The sequence below is a fragment of the Helianthus annuus genome, chromosome 3, assembly GCF_002127325.2.
Source record: "Helianthus annuus cultivar XRQ/B chromosome 3, HanXRQr2.0-SUNRISE, whole genome shotgun sequence".
NCBI lineage: Eukaryota > Viridiplantae > Streptophyta > Magnoliopsida > Asterales > Asteraceae > Helianthus > Helianthus annuus.
This window is the reverse complement of record NC_035435.2, coordinates 147869112-147890727: the sequence shown is the minus strand read 5'-3', so window position 1 is coordinate 147890727 and position 21616 is coordinate 147869112. Positions and strand designations below refer to the sequence as shown.

Here is a 21616-nt window from a genome sequence, read left to right as displayed (position 1 = left end):
TAAAGATAAAGGACAATACTTGAAATTCACTCTATATTATTTGAATGATCTAACTTAAATATCAACAATTTCTTACATAATCTGAAGTATATCTATAATTTTTAGTTTTATTAACATTAACACTAATAAATATGCATGACAAACTCGATACAAATGGCGTAACTTTACTGCACCTGATAGTCAAAGTTAAAAACAAATTTTAAAAAAGGGAAAATTACAAATAATTAAATATACGTAACAAACTCAATACAAGTGGCATAACTTTGCAGCACCTGATAGTCAAAGTTAAAACAAATTTAAAAAAAGGGAAAATTACAAAACTGGTTATTAACCTCACCTTCTTTCAAAACTAGGTATCTTATGCGTTTTTGGAGTGACCTTTCAAGCATGGGATGCGCCTTTGAAGGTCTTTCGAGGGCTGAAGCGTTGACATCTGGGATGCGTCTTTCAAGCATGGGATGCATCTTTGAAGGTCTTTCCCATGCATCTTTCACACCACGTGTTTTTTTTTTTTTCAGGGATACGTCATTGAAGGTCTTTCCCATGTGTCTGGTACTTCTCTCATGCGTCTTTCCCGCCACTGTTCATTTTTAATTGGGTTTGAAGTGACTTTGCTTTAAAGATACATCCCATGCTTGAAAGGTCGCTAGAAAGACCGATAAGATGGCTAGTTTTAAAAAAGAATGTGGTTAATGGTTGGTTTTGTAAACTTTCCATAACAAAAAAAGTACCGACTCACATTTCCTTCTTGTTTAAACCCAACGGTACTACAGTGGTTGCAAGTATTAAATCGCCATACCACTCCATCCAAACACACACACACACACACACACAACTCTCTCTCTCTCTCTCTCTCTCACACACACACACACACACACTCTTCGTGTTCCGCGATCGCTTGGCGCCATGGAGGAGGAGGTCGACGAAACAGAATCCGTGCATCAGGTATGTTTTCGAGTAGTTATCACTCGTAATCTGTATAATATTCACTCGATCAGTTCATTTCTTACATGCATTTGCATTTTCTGTAACCTAATTTTTCGCTGTTCTCTTTTTCATGGTGATATCTCAATTAGGCGTTCTTCCTGCTGATATTTGATTTATTGTGCGTTGTGATTTCATATTCTATGTATATATAAATTTGGATGAACTATTGCAAATCGATTTCTGGTCAACTGCAGATTATTGTTATCATCGATAATTCAGTAGAATAAACTATTAACTGAGCGATCAGTAAAAGAAGAAGATGAGAGAACAAGGAGTAATAGAATGATATATTAATAAGCCAATAAGGCCTTTTAAAAAATGGTCAAATTAGGCATTGCCACGTGGATAGCTACTACTCCACATTTTTAACTAACTTAAAATGATGAAAAAAAGTTATATTAATTAGTGAAAAGTTATATCCAAATTTGTCGTTCAAAAAAAAAATTAGTGAAAATCATAAGGACCAAATTAATGCTGTTTATTTCATGAATTCCCGCCAAAAAACTATATAATGTGCTTCCTGAGTGTTATTTTGTTTGTACCAACATTTGATAATTCAATATTATGCTTGTGCTTGTTTGACACTAACATGGCTTTTCCATGCAGGTCTACATGGCATGCCTCATGCATGGTCATAGGTAAGCTATTTAGGTGAACACACCTCAATATTCGGTAATCCTATTGCGATGGTATGCATGATCACTGTATAGTGTGTTGTACTCCAGCCATTCTAGGTTAATCATTAGCATAATGTGCTCCAATTGCTAAGACTACCATCTTGATGAAATTTCAGTTTGTCATTATCATTGAATTGAAGTTTACATATTATTCTTGAATTTTATAATATCCTGCAGTTAACTTATTATGCAAATTATGTTTTCAGAGTTGGAATTTCCTATTATGATAGTCTTACACGTGAACTCCATGTGCTGGAACTTTGGGAAGACGGTACTGCAGATTTTCCTCTAATTGATATGGGTAAAAGATACTTTTGCTTGTTCTCTTAGATACGATAGTTTATCCGAATTGGAGCCAATTTTGTTAGCTAAGCAATAAGATTTCGATTTTTATTTCCCGATATTGGGAGGATGTGGTTGCCCTTCCCCTTTTCAGTGTTAATTTTATTACCTCTTTCCACATAATGGATCAATATCTAACTGTAGGTAACTTACTTCAGTTTAAATAACAAAATGTTAATATCATAGTTTTTTATAATGTCTCAGTCAAGTATCAGGTTAAGCCGTTGATCATATACACAAGTACCAAGAGTGAAGAATCTCTCTTAGCTGCTTTACAACAGAATGGTAATATCATAGTTTCCTTGTAGTCTTTATGCACATTGAGCTTGTGAAGTCTGTATTTACTCCTGTCAGTGATACAGATGGTGCAAGTGAGGCACATACGGTGAAGCTTATGAAGAGTTCAGTATTTAGTTATGAACAAGCATGGCACAGGTGTAGTGTACACTGAGAAGGTCTTAAATTATACAATTCCACCTGCTATTTGGTTGCCGCCAAAATTTATAGTTAATGATAACTGCTTTTGAGGGTTGGACAAACAAACTTGTCAAGTAAATGGTTAATAATTCTGTCTACCTTTTAGCAAATATAAACATCTGGATTCGATAATAACAGTTCATGGGTATTAGTAAATACTTTCTTGACTTAGGCTATGCGGTATGGTGATGGTCCATCCTTGGAGGATGATCCGCCACGTAAGCGCCACGTAGGATGGGTGTGAGGATGGGGCAAAGGGGATGAAACTAAGGAAATGGGGGGATGAGCCTAATATATATATATAAGTTGTATGTATAGGTGTGTGAGAGAGGGGGAGGACCATCCTAAACGTCCAGATGGAGACGGGGAGGACGCCGCAGCTGGGGGGTGAAATGGGAGGAGGTTCGGCGCCGGTGGGGGACGATCCAAGGCTGATCCCCACACCGTGCAGCCTTATATTTGTCATATAGCCAACGTTTCCCTATAATCTGTCTATATAGCTTTTATTGTTTAAGTTGAACTACACAGATTTTAGTGAGTAAGATAGTTGACTGTTCTTAGATAATAGAGGCAAAGGAGTTAATTTGATTACAGTCTTTTTAGTTGCATCTTTTTGTTTTGCCTAATGATGTAGACATACTCTAATCTTTCTTCTTAATACCTTTTTTGATATTATCTCTCTTATTATATTAACACAGATTAGTATATCTTCGGGTAACTGGAATGGATGATGGGTTAAACGTCAAAGAAAGAATCTGCTTTGTAAGTTATCACATCATTTTACCAAGTTCCCCTCCTCCATAGGTTCATTGTTGGTTTGATGCATTTGTTAGTCATAAATGATATCAGCCCATACCATGTCTTCTTTATGTATTTGATTTCTATGATAGGCCGATGAAATCACATGGTTGTGTCATCATTTTACTTTTATTAAACTGTAGCTAAGTTCTATGATGGACATTGAGAGTGAAGTGCAAGTTCGTGCTAGTGGGGGTCTTCTTGCCATATTGGAGACCGAAAGAGTCGTGGACACCATTGAACAAAATGAGTGTGGGAGTGTATCAATTGCAATCAATTCTGTCATGCAAATTTCATTGTATCTTATCATAATCTTTTCTTTATTTATACTAGAATCTACTGGTTCCTGCTATAGTTTTCCCATCTTAAATGCAGAAACAAATTTCTTAAAGTTGACTCTGCTGCTCACGAGGCATTGCAGATATTCCAAACCGACAAACATCCAAGCCACATGGGAATTGGTAGAGCAAAAGAAGGGTAATTTTTTTTTTCCTAATTCTGTTTTTTATGTCTCAAAAGTAAGTAATAATATTTGTTTATTTGCAGGTTTTCTGTATTTGGCATGATGAATAAGGTGTGGAAAATGCATTCTTCTTTTAAGTCTGTTTTTCCTTTAAATTTATTATCTGATCGATCTTTTGTATTTTAGTGTGTCACACCCATGGGTAAACGTCTTTTAAGGTAAACATTGATTTCCATGTTAATTTCAGTAATTATAAAACTTCACCTACAAGTCCGTACTGTTGGTGTTGAATGATTGTTGTTTTCGGTACCAGGACATGGTTTCTCAGGCCCATACTAGACCTTGACAACTTGAACAGTCGTCTTAATGTTGTATCCTATCTTTTGTATAATATATTGAAGTTTAAGGATGACTACTACTCACTGTTCTGTGCTTTATTCCATATCCACAAAAACAGTTGTGACTTGTTTCCTTTAATAGATTCAGATATCGTTCTTTGTTTCATCTGAAGAACTTTTAACTTCTTTACGTGATACACTGAAATCTGTCAAGGATGTTCCGCACATACTGAAGGTGCAACACTTCTTTTTCTGTTTGATCACTATAGCTAGTGTCAAGTCTATTAATATACTATAACTGTATAAGAATTATTATTTCTGTATCTTTATCATGTATAAGTTTCTCTTCATCGTTTTCATTTCTTTGTCATGGAAGAAATTCAATTCCCCAAGTTCAGTATGCACCTGTGGTGATTGGACTGCGTTTCTAAAGGTAAAATTTGCTCTTTGTTCCATCCTTCTGTTGAAGTTCCACTTAGTAGTACTCATTTAACTGAATAGTGCATAGTGGTCAAACTATATCCTATGTTTTTGGGCCGAAACACCTTATTATGTTAAAATCTGCTTCTGCAGTCAGGAACTCATGTTAACTATCTTCAGTGTATGAATGATATAAACAACTGGTTTGCATTTATGCATCTGTTGTAGTTGTTGATTATTGACATGAATATTAGATGACAACTTGTGATGCATGCCTATACATCATATGGCTTTATTAACAACTTTTCTATAACCATGTATGCTTTTATCTTGTAGAGCCTTTCTGCACTGCTGCATATCAACAAAATATTTGAACTAGGAATTTCTGAAAATCTTCAGGAGCAAGCTAACTATTTCAGTGTAAATATTGTTGAGAAGGTATTAATTAATTTTACCAAGCATGGTATCCCTGCAGTATTTTGTCATTTTTACCATACTGTCGCTTTAATTGACAGGTTATTAACCAGTTTTTGGGTTATGACAGGCTGCTTCATGCATATCAATGGATTTAGCTTATGTATATGAACTGGTTAGAAAGATATCTGTTTCTTCCTCCTCTATATTCTAGCTTAATGTTAAGTAATGTGGATAAATGATTCCCGGTTGAGTGTAACAGTTATTTTCTGATTTCGTGTTATATTTATAGGTAATTGGTGTTGTTGATGTAAACAGAAGTAAAGACAAAGGCTATGAGACAACGGTGAAAGATGGTTTTTGTGACGAGGTTTAGGACATTATCAGTGGCTTTCTTAACTACCCGTTTACTTCTTTATGTGTATGTTCCGTTCTCTTGACAAAACTTCTTTTCGTATTTAAATGCAGCTGGATGAACTGAGGCAAATATATGAAGAATTACCAGAATTTTTGGAAGAGGTGCTATTAATTCACATCACAAATTGTTTTCTGGTTATACCAATGTTCTAATTGAGGCAGCATTGGAACATTAAACAAAATTATCAAGTAACTTTGGGTATCCATTGTGCTAATCTGATTATACCACTGCTCAACAGGTGTCATCATTGGAACTTGCACGTCTTCCTTACATGTCTAGAGACAAACTGCTTCCACAAGTTATTTACATAAATCAGATAGGTATGCTACATTTTTTTTACCGTGTTTGATCTTTTACAGTTTATTTGACATTAATCAGCGTTACTTTATGATATTTAAAGGCTAGTTATATTATACTAAACAATAATATGCATTACTTAAGGTATGAATTTTAAGAGATGACAACCAAAGGGAAAAATTAACTCAGAGTCCCACATCGACTCTATGAATAATAGTAGCTGAAGGCTGTGCCTATATAATGAGCGGCCCAGGAATGGAGAAAGCATACCTTTCTCGGCCTTTTGGCTAAGATCAAGTGTAGTATCTGTTCTTATCAGTTTAATATCTGATACGTGGGCCATCGGCCCACTCGATATTAATCTAATTTTTTATGGGGAAAGGCCCATCACAATAGCTTGCTATTGGGGTCTTTACGCGTCGCCTTGGTGTTGCACTACTGCCTTGGCCTGGCGCACCCCTCCAAACCCTAGTTAAGATTTTATAAAAGAAATATGCGATTCATCAACGTTATTTCATAAATATTATTTTGAATTATTCGTTATGTTAGTGGTAATCTTTAATTACTTAAATTATTGATTTTTTATATAAATTTTTACTTAAATTATTGATTTTTAATATAAATTTTTACTTAAATTATTGATTTTTTTTATAAATTTTGTAAATATTAATCAAGTTTTGAATTACCTGAACTGTTCATTCATACTTGAGTACATTAATTTTTTTTTAGCTTTAGTGAAATTATGTATTACACTAATACCTGAAAATTGATCTTTTAAAACTGTTGTATGTGTAGTAGAAGGGGAAAATAATGCCCCCAAGTGTGGGCATTTTACGCCATGTGGCGGTCCAGTCAGCAAAGGGATATTATTGGGCGTTTTCTAAAATGAGTGTAGTGGGGCTGGGGCATTATTGGGGCATTAAATAAAAAAAGAAAAAATCTTATTGGATAGGACAAGGGGAGATGAAATCTGATTGGACAAAGACAAAGGGTGTTGGGCGTGGTTTATAAAACGCCAAAGGGGTTTTTTTTAATTTTTTGCTTAAAAAAACGCCCCATGTAATGGTGCATGGGCGTTTTCGGGCGTTTTTTTTTTTGAATTTTTTTTTAAAAAAAATGCCCCACTACACATGGTCTTAGCTTTTCAAACAAGTTGAGCTATTGTTTTTTAAATGTTAAAATTGAAGACGTCTTTTATGCTCTTACTTTCGATTAATGTTTCAAAATAGGATATCTGATGTGCATCTTTGAAGAAAAGCTAGATGAACGCATTTTAGAGGAACTTCAAGACTATGAATTTGCTGTAAGCTGGGTTATTTTAAGCATGTCCTGCTCTCGAAACGCTTTTTTCGGATCCTAATTTAGAAAACGCGTGTTCTGTTCCTAGTTCTCTGATGAAGATGGTGATGTTAAGAGGTTCTATTACCACAATGCAAAGACAAGAGAACTGGACAGCCTTTTAGGAGACATATATCATAAAATTCTAGGTAATAAAAAAAGGATCATGTTCCTTTCTCGTATTTGTTTAATGAAAATTAGAAACAGATGTTTGAAACCAGTGAAATGAGTGTAAAAATTCATTGAAATTTTCATTCAGAAATTCCTTTTTCTGCACACAAATATACTATATATGCTGCGACTTTTGGAATTAAGTCGACTCTTCATGCTTATATATGTTTTAATAAAAAAATTTCTCATTTCCTTTTTCTATTTACCTGATCCTTATCAAGACATGGAGAGAGCTATCACAAGGGACTTGGTGTCGCATATTCTCGAGTTCTCGATGCATCTGCTCAAGGGAATCAATTTTGCAGCAGAACTTGACTGGTTAGATACATTCTTAATTTGTTTATTTCATGTTATCTTCATTTCCATAGAAGGATTCTGTAACATGATATTTTGTATGTTCCTGACTATAGTTGCTCATGGCTGTGTAGCTTTTTGTCATTGGCATTGGTTGCTCGTCAAAACAATTACGTAAGGCCCATACTGACTGCTGAAGCTGTGCTTGATATTCGTAACGGAAGGTCAGAACTTTGTATTTATACTTTTTTTTCTCTTCAAAAGTACAAATATGATATTCTTCAAGCCGCCCTTTTCATAATGGACTGCTTAAGTGAATTCATATGCCTTTAAGTAGAGAGTAACATATAGCTGGTTCTAGACATGTTTTGCAGGAAATGACAGTTGACACATTTATTCCTAATGATACAAAGATTATTGATCAGGGTATTGTTTCTTAGTTTATTTGGATTTAGATATCGTTTATTACATCATAACGTTTCATTTATGATTTTTTCATATTTCATTTTTCAGGGAACGTTCATATAATTACAGGACCTAATTATTCAGGAAAAAGCATATATATAAAGCAGGTTATATCTATATAGCATATGTTTCTATTTTCATTTGTCTCATATAAACTTTCACGTAGAGTCCTATGAAGCCCGTGTTCAACGGTCACGGAAAATCAAAAGTTATCATGGTTGATTTTTTCTAATTCAACAATCACATTGTCATTAAAAATTAAAATGCAGGTAGCATTAATAGTTTTTCTTGCCCACATTGGAAGTTTTGTTCCAGCAGATGCTGCGAAAGTGGGCTTAACTGATAGGTTGGGTTTTTTTAATCCTTTTTATTTTATATGCGATTATAATAATCTTGAATGAGTTTACTAATAGAAGACTGACCATCATAAATGGTAAATGATAGAATTTTCTGTGCCATGGGAAGCAAGCTTATGACTGCGGAACAATCCACATTCATGATTGATTTGCACCAAGTTGGAATGATGCTGAGGTATCTTTTATGTAAACTGAATGAGATCTCACCATCCAATCAAATTGTTTTTGGAAGTTTATACTGATGTTAAAAACTTCAAAGGCATGCTACTTCTCGGTCATTATGTTTACTAGACGAATTTGGCAAGGGAACTCTTACTGAAGGTTAGTCATTAATTTTCCATTTTTAATCGATTTTGCATTGTACGCTAATCATGCTCATATTTTTCTAGATGGTATCGGTCTGCTTGGTGGAACTATTGATCATTTTATCTCGATGTATGCTCCTCCGAAGGTTTGTTACTCTTTAAATGTCACTCATTTATCATATGAGACTGTTCCCTAGTTGTACTCATGCACTTATGCTGCAGGTTCTAATTTGCACTCACTTGACCCAGATATTTGTTGATAGTCATTTATCTCAGGTATGCAATACAATAACTTTGAAAGATTTATAGTTTCTTGATCATATCCATGTGTGACGGTTTAATGTTTCTAATCATTGATAAACACCAGTCAGATAAAGTCAAATACTACACCATGAGTGTGCTAAGACCTGACAACAGTAATGAAGCCCTCGAGGAAATTGTATTTCTATATAGGTAAATCATCAACGCTTTAAAACTTACCTTATTAGCATGTGCAGTTAATCTGACTTCTTGTATATGTTAGGCTGGTTCCTGGACATACACTTCTTAGTTATGGTGAGTTAATATTTGATTTTCACTTGTATCTCGGTTTTTATATCTTCGTTTTTGTCACTCACTTTAATTCTTGTTTCAGGACTTCATTGTGCTCTACTTGCTGGTATGTTTCAACCATGCTACATTAAAATAAAAGACACCGAGTAAATTTTATACCCTCGAATATCAAATACTTTGATAGAAATAGAACCTGTACTTAGGGGTCGAAACGAGACAAAGCGCTCACAAGCAATCGACATCGGCTTGCTAAAAGCTTGAATAGAGCTGAGCATAAACGAGCTCGAGCTATACCTCAAGCCTAAAAATAAGCTTGTTTAATAAATGTGCCCAAGCTTCACTTATCGAACTCGAGTAGGCTTGCGAGCGTTATATTTTTTTTATATATTTACATAATAGTTATTATTATATATTTTTGTAATAAAACAGCTAAAGAATATATGATATGTTATATATAAAAGTTATAATTATAACTGTATGTAAACAAATTAATAAAATAATTCATAAACAATAAACGACCCAAGCTCGAGCCCAGCTTGTGAGATCCAGAGCTCGGCTCATTTACCCCCTACCTGGCAGAAGTAGAGGGGGTCTTTGACTGTTGACTCTCCGACCAGCTAAATTTTCTATTAATAGGAGTTTCCATTGTCATCATTTTCTTGTGGTTTGACCTTTCAAATTGTCATGGTAGAGTACTTGAAGCAAATGCAAAAAGGTATCTGTTGTGACCCTAAATAAAAATTTCTTGTTCCCCCAACCGAAGGAAAACGTGTGAATTTTGGTTTAGAGGGAAATAATTATTGTACAAGGTCATTCTGTTTCTTCTTTTTATCGGGCTTGCGATATCATACAATCTTGTAGGTGTTCCTCAAGAAGTAATTAAGAGAGCGGCGTTTATATTGGATGCTACCACTAAAGGTATACATATCGATCGAGCATGTGATGAAAAGATAACAGCTCAAGATGAGCTATATAAGGTGCCATATTCATAAAGATTATATATTTGCATTCCAGTTGTGTTTATCTGCTTGCTTCATATTAACTTTAGTGATATGAATCAAATGACAGAATGCTGTGGAGAAGATGGTAGCTTTCGATGCTATCAATGGTGATTTGTCCCTGTTCTTTCAAGATATGTGTCCTGGTCAACCATGATTTTTGTACCTCAAATCATATTTGGTACTATTCAAAATGGTATGTAGATTTTTTGCTTAACTTTAGTCTCTTATATCTTTAATGACACGATAATGAGGATTGATTATATTTGTATGTGTGGCCGACCATGAGACGTTTAGCGGAGGCACAACTGTAAAAGCACCCTGAAAGAAAATTGATAAAATATCTAATGTTCAACTATTACATACATCTCTCTTTATCCGATAAATATAAATCAGGCAAGTCGAGCCTAAAACACCTCAGGAATTAATTTGACTACCTAAACAAAGGCGTAAATTAATGCAATCAAATATCCCATGTTTTACAACATAAAAATAATTTGAAATTGTAAAAATTAGGAAAAACTGTTAGAGTTCCAACTTGGGGTTCCATATGATGAGATTCGGATCCGACATTCAAGCCCAACCGTCTACGGCTGTTTGTCACATTATCCGGCCCAATGAGACGTATATATCCAGTACTTACTGTAACTCCAACATATGTCATCCACTGCACACAAGAGTGTACAAATCCTTAGATTTAGCAAAGTGATAAGCGTCACATTTTACGCTAGTGAAAGCCAACATGATAATCATACTATACAGTAATAAATGGGTGATTGGATATGCATTTTGAAAGTTATCATATGATATGGAATCAGTTGTTACAAACATATGTTAAAGAACGGAAAAAGGAACAAAACGGTCATTTTTGCAAAGTGTAGAGATGTTTTGTGGAATGGGAATGGAAGGAAGTCACTTAAATACTTTGTTTAAAAGTGGTAAAAAAGAAGGTAACAATGCCCTTGGATAATCAGTTTTAGTTTTGTTGTGACTAGTACGAAACTGGTTATCCAAAGCCGATTTTACTCGCGATATTAAAATATATATAAAGTTGCGCATGTGGTTGGAAAATGCACACCTTCATAAAATAACCAGCAAGGGCGGACCTAAAGTCAACCCAAGGTGGGCGGGCGCACCCCCGGGGAAAAAAAAATTTAGTGCTAAATTCCGTCGAAAATCCCGTCCGCACCCCTTGGAATTTTTCGTCCGCACCCCTTGGAATTTTTCGACCGCAACCTTGAAATTTTTCGTCCGCACCCCTTAGGTAAAAAGTGTTATCAATTTATATTTTAAACCCAAATACCCATACCTTTACCCACTTATAATTCCTAACTAGCTAGCCCACTAAGTCTTAGCCCATTAACCAAACCCAACAATGTTTCAAACTATAATAAAATAATTAAAGCCCAAAACCTTTAGAAATTCTCTCCCGCTCTCTCTCTCTTGCGTCCCTGCACTGCCAACGAATATCACCCAGCGACAACAGTCCAGCAGCCAGCAACCACCGTAATCAGCTACCATACCACCGTCGTTTGACACCAAATCTAACCGGAATCCGAACATGGGTAAGTTTCTTTGTTATTTTGATGATTTTGGTTGATATTATAGGAGAAAAAAGGGTAATAAAGTTGTTAAATAGGTTTGAAATTTTATGTGTTTTGACATTGTTTATGGTTGTTTAGATGATTTTTAGGGTGATTATGTTGTTTATATATTTTTAGGGTGATTATGTTGTTTATATATTTTTAGGGTGCTTACAACTTACGTTATGATTTCTAGGGCTTGAATAGTTGAAAGCTAAAATTGAAACATTATGTTATGGAGCGATGGACTTATGTTAAATAAAGAAAGAATTGCTTAAGAAATTAGTTTTAGATGATATTTTGGATAGATTTCAAAAAATGAAAACCCGTAGGGCGTCGACGTTTTAATTATGTTTGTAACAAGGTTTGACATATTTTTGATGATTATATAAATTTAGTTTGATGTTCGTTTATTTTACATGACCCGACCCGACCCGATACGAACCGATTTTTTTACTTATATACCTAGGGGCCTAAAATTTTTTAAAATGTTGCGCACCCCCATAGAAAAATTCCTGGGTCCGCCACTGATAACCAGCACCTTTCTTTGACTAGAATAATATGGTTTATTGTTTCCAATCAGCCCACTTCACAGAATCTGTTGAGATCTTCCTGTTAGGGCCAGAACTGTTCAGAGAATTATGCCATACCATCTCCATCTAGCATAAACAAAAAAAACATATTAATTAGCACAAGTCTTTGATGTATTCAAACATTATATAGTTGACAAATGGGTATGTCCGTCGGGTCGGGTAACGAGTTTGGGACAAAACAACAGGGAGCGGGTCAAAAAGGGTTGGTTGACCATACCTCACCAATGACGACTGTGTCACCTTCCTTCACACCACGCTTAATTAACGACTTGTTAACACCACATGCCTCTAGCACATGCTGAAACCGTCTATCAGAATCCATATATCTATTGCAGAACAAGTAAATTTAATTCAAGTATCATTACAATTCACAACATTAACCAAAAAAAAAAAAAAAAACAAGCAAAGTAAAATACAATTAGAATAAACTTACCTCCAATTAGTCATTTGAACAAATCGTTGCAAACCGGCGCCTTCAACATGCCATGTATTGGAGCTACTATCATGAGAGATCTCAAATTCATTTATGGGAGCCGTCCGTTGCTTTTTCACCATTTCAGCCACATGACTAAAATGCACCGGATCTCTCCAACCTACACAAGACAAAAATCATCAATATAAATAAAAGAAAAACATCAAATGCTTATGAATTTAAGCTAAAAGATAAAAAAAATTGCTTACTATCTTCTTTTTTATCTTCAACTTGTTGGCGTATAAGCTCATAAGCAGCAGTAATTAATTCTCTAGTCCCTTGTCTATTTATTGCACTGATGCAAAAAGGTACAATCCCACGCGACTGAAGGTGTTTCTGGAATGATTCCCATTTTTCATATGCATCAGGGAGATCCATTTTGTTGTATGCAACTATATATGGTTTTTCAGCAATTTCAGGACTGAACATTTCCAGTTCAAGTCGAACTGCGTCGTATTCATACTCCGGTTGTTGAGATGAGCCATCAACAATGTGTACCTAAGCCTCCATTGTTATGATAAAATTATTAGTTCACAATAATATCTTAAAATGCATCAAACAGAAGCTTTTGAAATAATTAACTAGATATTAGAGGTAGCGAAACAGGCTGGCGGGTCACGGGTTAAAACACTTTCTTATTAATTTTTTTTTAAATAATTAATGTTTTCAATATAGCATTATACTTTATAAAGTAAATTGCAGGTCGTATGCTTTAAAAATACCATTTGGGTGACTTTCAACCCACTTAACTCATCCAACTCATTTGACCCATTCATTTTCATCAAAACTTTTTTATTTGACCCACCAGTTTGGGATAAAACATAACCCAAATCGACCCATTCAAAACAAAATGGATCAAAACTGCCACTTATTAAACATTTTATTTGCCGGAATCGGTTCACGAACTGTTCATGAACACTTACCGAACGAGATTTTTTGTGTGTGTTCGTTTGTTAAGGAAATGTACTTGTTCATGTTTGTTTGTTAACTTTAGGCAACGGACGAAACGAACGCAAATGAGCACAAAATATTTAATACACTGACACTTATTAAACATTTTATTTGTCGGAGTTTTGAAGTATTTAAATAAAATATAAAAACTAAACACTAATGAACTATCGAACACGTTACCGAACGTTCACGAACGAACATAAATGAACAAACGCAGACTTTGTTCATGTTTGTTCATTTAACTAAACGAACGAAATTTTTTGTTCGTGTTCGTTTGTGTAATAAACGAACGAACTTCATTTAAATAAATGAATGAACGCAACGGGTGACTTGATTGCCTTTATCAAGGCATTTCTCAGGGTTAGGATCGTCTTTTTTGCACTTCAAAAAGGCGATATTTTGGCCTCTGCATTTACCGGCGATATGCTTCGACGCTGACATCAGCACCGCCGATGTCGGAATCGGTTCTCCGACGGCATCTACCGCAGTTGCCATCTCAATTTGATATCGATTGGAAGCCCTATCAAGATCAGCATTAATAAATGAGGTCGTTGTGTTATCAAATTTAAACTAAAGAAATCATACTGAATCGAGGATGATCACGAAACGGAATTTTGATTAGGGTTTCCTCACCTTTTGTGTGTGTCAACTGTTGCCGGAAAGTGGTGAAAGCGAGTAGAATGAGAAGCCAGGGGTGGATTTGTCAAATAGGATAAGCAGAGGGGTGATCTATTAATCAAACTTGAACGAAAAAAAAATCGAAAATAAACATGAGAGTTAACTTCGTTTTTGCTCCCTACGGTTTAACCATTTTAACATTTTTGTCTCAATAGTTTAAAAATAGTCATTTTGCTCTTTGTTGTTTGTACTTTTACACTAATTTGTTGCTTGCCCTTGACTCCATCCAATATGTTCGTTAACTAGAAGGATATATTGGTAATTTACTGATAAAATTAGAGATATTTAAGTCTTTTCCCATACAATATCTAAATATATATAACACTCTCTTTCTAACCCTAGCCAGCACTTCTTAGCAATCGCACCAGCAAATAATAGAACAGCGCACAAAGTAACAAATACAGAATTGACCTCATTATTAGAAATCAAGTTATTGAATGTTTGAAATAAATCACGAAATTCGAAACTCTCCGTTATCCAATAAAACCCTAAAATGCCTAATAATAAACCAAAATCACCAACATGACTAGTTACAAATGCTTTTTGACAAGCCTTTGCTGCAACAGGTCGTGTGAACCAAAATCCTATTAATAGATACGAACACATTCCAACCAATTCTCAAAAAACATAAATTTGTATCAAATTTGAAGAGATCACCACCAGCCGTTGATTTGGAGCTTAAAACCACCTGAAATCAGAGTCGGCCCTCACCACCATCTTCATCTTTAACCCTAAGCCAACAACCATCACCCCCGGCCACCCACAGTCATCTTCATCTGCAACCTTGGACCTCAAAACCCCCAAATACACCATCATCTTCATCGCAGATCTGAACCTTTTCGCCAACCACACTACCATTCGGCGACCAGAAAATCAGAGCCTCCATGACCTCTGACTCATCTCCACCATCATCGCTCTAGGGTTGTTCCCTCTCTCGCCATATCGGGACCATCACTAGCCGTCGTTCCTTTACCATCGTCTACATCGGGTTTCGTCAGATGCTTCCGTCTACATCTGATTTGAGATAGTTCGTTGATGGTTGTGATCTGACCGGTAACTATCATATGCTAACAATCGGGGCAAGTTGGTTGGTCGTTCCAAAATGTTGTTGATTTCTGTTCTATTATGTGATTAAAACAAATTCACTTTCAAGGGCCTTTTTGGTTTGATTTTATTGTTGGTGCAAACACCATAATCAAGAAACTCAAAAACAACGTTGGTTGTTTATTGTTAGGGTTTATCGAATAGTGGAGAGTTCAAATAAGAAGAATTAAAAATTAAGAATAAAAAGAATAAAGGATACAAAGGTAATTTCAACAAATCATTTAGTGATTCTATTATTTATTTTTGTTATTCAAATTAATGAACTCTAATCATTTAATGAGCCTATCTTATAAAATAGTTGTGCATACAATAAGAACAATGATTCACATGATCTTACATTTTCAACGTTTCCTACACCATTAAAACAATATTTTGGTGTAGGATACAGAATGTGTAGGACTCAAACACTTTTAAATAATTTTGCGACTCATAATAAAATATGTGTAGATCACAAAATTTTTAAATAATTTGTCACTTCTAATAAAATTTGTGTAGGAGCCAATACATTAATGACGGTGAATGGGGGAATCATGGTTTCATTAATAAGATTTGTGTAACTCTTTAAAATATTTATTAATATTCTACATCAAAATGTCTATACTACCCTTAGTAATTAAAACATTAATTAAAAGTGGACAGAAATGATATATTGATTCACAACCATTGATCAAAAAAATATGGGCCTAGATTAATTCATTTTTTCTTCTTTTAAGAAGCTTCTTCTAAAATGAACCTCCCCTTATCGAATAACTATGAAAAAATTAATATATATTAATAATAAAAAAAAGAAAAAAAATGGATTTAAGAAATACTTTATATATTCATTTAATAAAAAGAATTAATAAAAAATAATTAACTTCTTATATATAAATTAACCAAAATACCCTTCTAGTTAACGAACATATTGGATGGAGTTAAGGACGTGGAGTAGATTAGAGTAAAAGTACAAACAACAAGGAGTAAAAATATTTTAAACTATTCGGGCAAAAGCGTTAAAATGGTTAAACCATAGGGAGCAAAAACGAAGTTAACTCTAAACATTGACTTCAAAAGGTGCGGTTTGGGTTAGCCGGTGCTTTTCATTAGAATTGTCGTCTTAGCCGACGCCTTTTATTAAAAAGTGTAGACTAAATCCTGATCATCTAAGCTTGTAGAGGTGATGTGTCGGATTTTAAACTTTTAAAAGTTGAAAAACAATGTCTAATTTGAAAGAAGAAGAAGAGTAAACTGCCATTTTCGTCCCTGTGGTTTGGACACTTTTGCCATTTTAGTCCAAATCTCAAACTTTTTAAATCTGGGTCCTTGTGGTTTCACTTTTATTGCCATTTTAGTTCAAAACTAAAATCAGATCAGATTCTTCAAATTAAATCCTTGTTTTTTGTCCTTATCTTTAGGGGTAAATTGGTCATTTTTTTATTTTTTTTATTTTATTTAAACCCCTCTGTCTCTCTCTTCATAATTAACACCAGAAGGAGAAAGAGTTGCAGAGCAAACATTCATCCATATCAAAACCACAAACCCAATCACCCCAAACACATCTACCACCGTTTTCGCCATCATGCTTTTCTCTCCAAAATCTTGATTCTTGATCTTCAATCCAATCTTTCCCACATCTCATTTTCACTCACATTAAATTAACAAATCACCCACAAAAAACCCCAATCTAAATCAAGATTTAACCCATCTGATAAACCACTGTGCATCGGCGGATGAGGTGGTTGGGGCAGCAGCAACGGCGGCGGAGGAGGAGGTGGTTGGGGCAGCAGCAGCGGCAGCGGAGGAGGTGGTTGGGGCAGTGGTGGTGGTGATGAGACACGGAACTGTAACATCATCTTCTCCAAAACCCCATCTCCTTGGGCTGAGCCGGTGGTTATGGAAATGCGATGGTGTTCGGTGGTTAAAGAGAGAAAGAGAGGGTAAAAGCTAGGGTTTTAGAGGGGGGAGGGGGAGAACGGGGGTGGTTGTGCTCTGAAGATGTGGTGCTTGTGGGGTGGGTGTTGATGGTGGCGGCGGTGAGAAGGGGGATGCGGTGGTATAAAGAGAGAGAAGAGAGAGAGTCAGGTGTGTTTAGAGAGAGAGAGAGAGGAGGTGCAGAGCTTCCAACAAATTTCTGAACTTTTGGACTATTTATTTTAAAATCAAGATTAAAATGACCAGATGTTATAAATAAAATTAAAATGACCAAAATGCCCGTGAACAAAAAGACAAAATAGGCAGGTTGTAACAGTCAGAAAAGAGGGTTTTTAAATTTTGGACTAAAATGGCAAAAATGCCCAAACCTCAGGGACCAAAATGAGAGTTTACTCGAAGAAGAAAGTCAACTATATCTACTTTTGTATTTATCTCGATTTATTATATATTTGTTTTGAAATAAGAAAAGGAGTGAACTATTACATGTTTGTTTTTGTTTTGAAGTTATGAAAAATAATAAATTAAAAAACCTATTGCCGAAATCTATTAGTTTAAGTTTGATAATGTTACCTTGTATTAAGTCTGAGTTTACAAGATTTGTGAAAAACTAATAATTAAACTCAAAACAATTTTATATTGTTATAAAGATATGTAATCACAAACGAATAGTCATCATCAACAATTGTTTGTTATTGATTCAAATATCTTACAAAAGATTGATTCTACATACTCTTCCTTAGACTGATCACTATAATAGAGGTTGTTCGTATAAAATAAAATATGATGTGTAGTGAGATCTATTTATAATGTACGAAAGTTTTGTTGGTGATTGGCTGACATCACCCTGAAAGTGACATCTAACATTTCTAACAGAAAAGATTTCACATATATTGCAAACATCTGTGCAAATCTAACATTGGTCTAACTATGCTAAACACTGATACAGAACAAGTATTGTCACATTGGGAAACCTCTGTTTGAGCTATCCCCTGTTGTTTTGATTCCAAGCATCTGTTTGGCCGGACATATGTTTGGTCTTCTTCATCAGACATGTGCTTCAACAGACGTTTGCTCTTCAACAGATCTTGTTTCTTCTTGGACAGCGGTTCCAAGGTTTTGAGAAGATGTTTGCATGTCTTCAACAAATGTTCTGATTTAGGTGTTCAAGATTCACTATATTTGGCGATAATCTAGTTCAAGCTTCTGTTTATTTCTTGAAATGTTTTGGCTTTAAATATCATCTGTTCTTTTTGTAGGTTCAACACCTTGTTTGTTTGGTTAAAACTTATAGCTAAAACAATTGTTATTTTGTTTAGTTATAGACTTATAGCTAAACAAATAAATATAGCAAGTCCTCGTTCATATACATGATCTAATTCATTTACGGATCTATTAGTTGTTAATATATGTGTTGGTATCCACCTATTTTACCACCTTTAATCCATACTAACGAAGATGTCACTAACAATATTCAAGATATCACTTGGGCATGGTGACTTCCTCATTGATTCAAGTATTTAACCCGCAAGCTATTTTCTTAAATGGTTTTACCAACTACCACTTTATGCTTCTTTTTATTTTGTAGATAGTAGTATGGGGGATAGTGCACGGTCCTCCCAACCTCGGAGTGATCCCACTCCGGGAGCCGCTACCCGACCAAGCTAGCTCCGCGGTGAATTCCCCTTGCCGAGTTCTTACCCTGGGCGACATATGCCACTCCCAAGACTCGAACCCGGTACCTTTGGAAAGAGGTGGGTGTCGGTGGCCAACTGGGCTATCCCAGTTGGTTTTGTAGATAGTAGTATCATTGTAGCTTATAGTAGAAAAAATTGATTAAACCGACATGAGGAAAATGGTTATAACCATGGTGTGGTTAATTTATTTTGTTAGCTGAATCGATCTAAAATTTGAAGTGGAGTAAAGGTGTTTAAGGTAATATTCATAGTTGAATATGTGTCCCATACGAGTTCACCATGTTTTTCTATTGCTTTAAAGTTTTAAATAATAATTCTAGTCTTGCTTCATATCACACTTGATCTTGTATTAACAAAATCTTGTTTTTACCTTTTAAGTACATTTAACTACACACACGGAGAATATATCACACACAAGATGATTCAAATACTACTAACATATAATTTAATAAGTTATGTTATGTTAAAAGAATCTAAATATATACCGAGAATTAGAATCACCGCTCAAGAGAAAAACAACAAAGTTTCTCAACAAGGTAAAACCTACAATCGAATGTTGACTAAAGAATATTGAACCACCATTTGAAGAGTGGCAATCAATTTTTCTAAGATCAATCAGCTATTGTTTTTATAACCGAAGTGTTTGATTATTGTTTGATTTAAGGCAATAAACAAAGCGACTCGTACTCACCCAAACTTATTTGCCTAGTAAAACGCCAACATCATTATCACTTGCAACTTCAACCAATCAAATATCCAACAAAATCCGAACACCTATCTCTTTAATCAAAATCCTTTATTTCAATCAAGATTTCAAGCTTCAAGCCATAACCTAAGCTCATCAAAAAGCTATCTTTCTTGAATCAATAAATAGATAAATTAGTATAACAAACACCCCCACAAGCTACAAATATGAGGTTTAACATGAATACGTAAAATGCACATACACATTGTCAATTGGTGCACACATACATAGAGAATTAGGTTTCAACCGTAAATCAAATACACCTGTATAAATATGGGTTTCATACACAATCAACTCCAAAATTGAGTTCCAATGCTGAATTAAATGCGCACACACACAACTTTGCAAAAAGCTTAAACATAAGAGTGGAGGGTATGGTTAATCACTCTAGGATGATTGAGTGAAATCCTACCCAATAATATTATGTCATGTCAACTCCCCATTCCACTTCCCATTTTGCACTCAATCACTAGGTATGATTAATCACTCTAGGGTGTTTGAGTGATTCTCACTTTTGATTGGTTGTTCTCTCCTTTCTCTTTCTCCTCCATCACTCTTCAATCACATTCGGTGATTGATCACCGTTTTTGGTAACCTCTCTCCTACTCACCGAAAAACATCAACACTAGGGTATGGTCACCGCGCGGTGACTCCTCCTCCCCGCTTAACTCCCCGCACATCATACCCCCCACCCTAAACACACATCACATGCGACCCTAAATTTAAGAACATAATTTAATCACATACAGAATTTATAAGGGTGTTTGGCAATGATTCTATTATCCCTCCATGGTTATGTTGGAGCGGTAACAATTGTTGTAGTTACGCTATTTCTCAGGACAAGAGGTGACTTACAATAAAGGGTGAGATGTTTGAAGAGGAAGAGATGAAGAACTTTTGTTAAGATTTAAGGCATTATTATAATAAATAAAAAGGTTATTTTAACGTGTGATTAAAAACTTAGGTTAAAACCATTGTGTAATTAATGATTTACATTATAAAACAATAACTTTGGCTAAAAATCAACGGTTAAAATGTTATCCCTCAAATTTCAAACAAATACTTTTTAAAAGTTAAAACATAAGATTTCTAGCAAACTTAACAACTCCAAAAGCAGCATTAAATAACTATTTATAAATACTTGTTTTCTAAAAAGTATATTATTTGAATGATCTAACTTAAATAATCAACAATTTCTTACGTAATCTGAACTATATCTATAATTTCTAGTTTTATTAACATTAACACTAATAAATATACATAACAAACTCAATACAAATGGTGTAATTTTGCAGCAGCACCTCCTGATAGTCAAAGTTAAAACAAATTTTAAAAAAGAGAAAATTACAAAACTAGTTATTGACCACACCTTCTTTCAAAACTAGTCATCTTATGCGTTTTGGAGCAACCTTTCAAGCATGGGATGCGCCTTTGAAGGTCTTTTGGGAGCTGAAGCGTCCGACATCTGTCATCTAGGATGCATCTTTCAAGCACGGGATGCTGTTGTAAATGATAATCAGAGACAAAGATAATCAAATGGAACTGATTTTATTGATTTGATTCTTGCATACAAAACAGGGAAAAACGAGCCTTTATTTATAGGCTTTACAAGAACAAATAAAAGGAAATACTTAAATATGGAGATGATGTTAGGGATCTTTTATTTTTCTAAATTATTTTTTTCTATTTCTAACACTCCCCCTCAAGTTGAATTGTGGGATATCCATGATTCAACTTGGATTGGTTTTGATTTTGGGTTTTGATTGATTTTTGGT

General features: G+C 34.8%; 2 protein-coding genes, 1 long non-coding RNA gene and 1 other non-coding gene across 6 annotated transcripts; 2 read left to right on the top strand and 2 right to left on the bottom strand.

Moving 5' to 3' along the window:
• The first annotated feature begins 812 nt into the window (after nt 1–812).
• On the top strand, nt 813–10606 carry LOC110929929 (DNA mismatch repair protein MSH5). Of its 2 annotated transcripts, XM_022173116.2 has the most exons (34): nt 813–945; nt 1594–1625; nt 1871–1965; nt 2211–2291; nt 2369–2441; nt 3182–3245; nt 3425–3579; nt 3657–3758; nt 3828–3855; nt 3931–3962; nt 4058–4115; nt 4231–4317; nt 4459–4515; nt 4839–4940; nt 5047–5091; nt 5209–5286; nt 5385–5435; nt 5573–5654; nt 6861–6934; nt 7019–7118; nt 7362–7458; nt 7569–7658; nt 7796–7860; nt 7948–8006; nt 8169–8245; nt 8344–8430; nt 8515–8576; nt 8645–8706; nt 8783–8836; nt 8928–9013; nt 9084–9115; nt 9195–9218; nt 9974–10089; nt 10181–10606. In XM_022173116.2, the coding sequence occupies exons 1-34, from the start codon at nt 907–909 to the stop codon at nt 10265–10267; spliced, it is 2433 nt and encodes an 810-aa protein (XP_022028808.1). In that variant the 5' UTR covers nt 813–906; the 3' UTR covers nt 10268–10606. The 2 variants fall into 2 exon arrangements, with proteins under 2 accessions (XP_022028808.1, XP_035843449.1); XM_035987556.1 differs by lacking the exons at nt 2211–2291; nt 2369–2441 and having other exon boundaries at nt 826–945.
• LOC118491054 lies at nt 5898–6093 on the top strand. The gene has a single exon (XR_004890279.1). It is a non-coding gene; the product is annotated as a U2 spliceosomal RNA (small nuclear RNA).
• On the bottom strand, nt 10409–13260 carry LOC110929930 (GTP-binding protein OBGC, chloroplastic). Of its 2 annotated transcripts, XM_022173117.2 has the most exons (6): nt 12968–13260; nt 12720–12879; nt 12504–12612; nt 12229–12352; nt 11189–11202; nt 10409–10777 (listed from the first exon to the last, which is right to left on the bottom strand). In XM_022173117.2, exons 1-4 carry the CDS (start codon nt 13185–13187, stop codon nt 12260–12262), a joined length of 582 nt encoding a protein of 193 aa, XP_022028809.1. In that variant the 5' UTR covers nt 13188–13260; the 3' UTR covers nt 10409–10777; nt 11189–11202; nt 12229–12259. The 2 variants fall into 2 exon arrangements, with proteins under 2 accessions (XP_022028809.1, XP_022028810.1); XM_022173118.2 differs by lacking the exon at nt 11189–11202 and having other exon boundaries at nt 12235–12352.
• A 786-nt stretch (nt 13261–14046) lies between these two features.
• LOC110928075 lies at nt 14047–14451 on the bottom strand. Its single transcript, XR_002586117.2, has 2 exons — nt 14343–14451; nt 14047–14229 (listed from the first exon to the last, which is right to left on the bottom strand). It is a non-coding gene; the product is annotated as an uncharacterized LOC110928075 (long non-coding RNA).
• Nucleotides 14452–21616: the final 7165 nt, after the last annotated feature.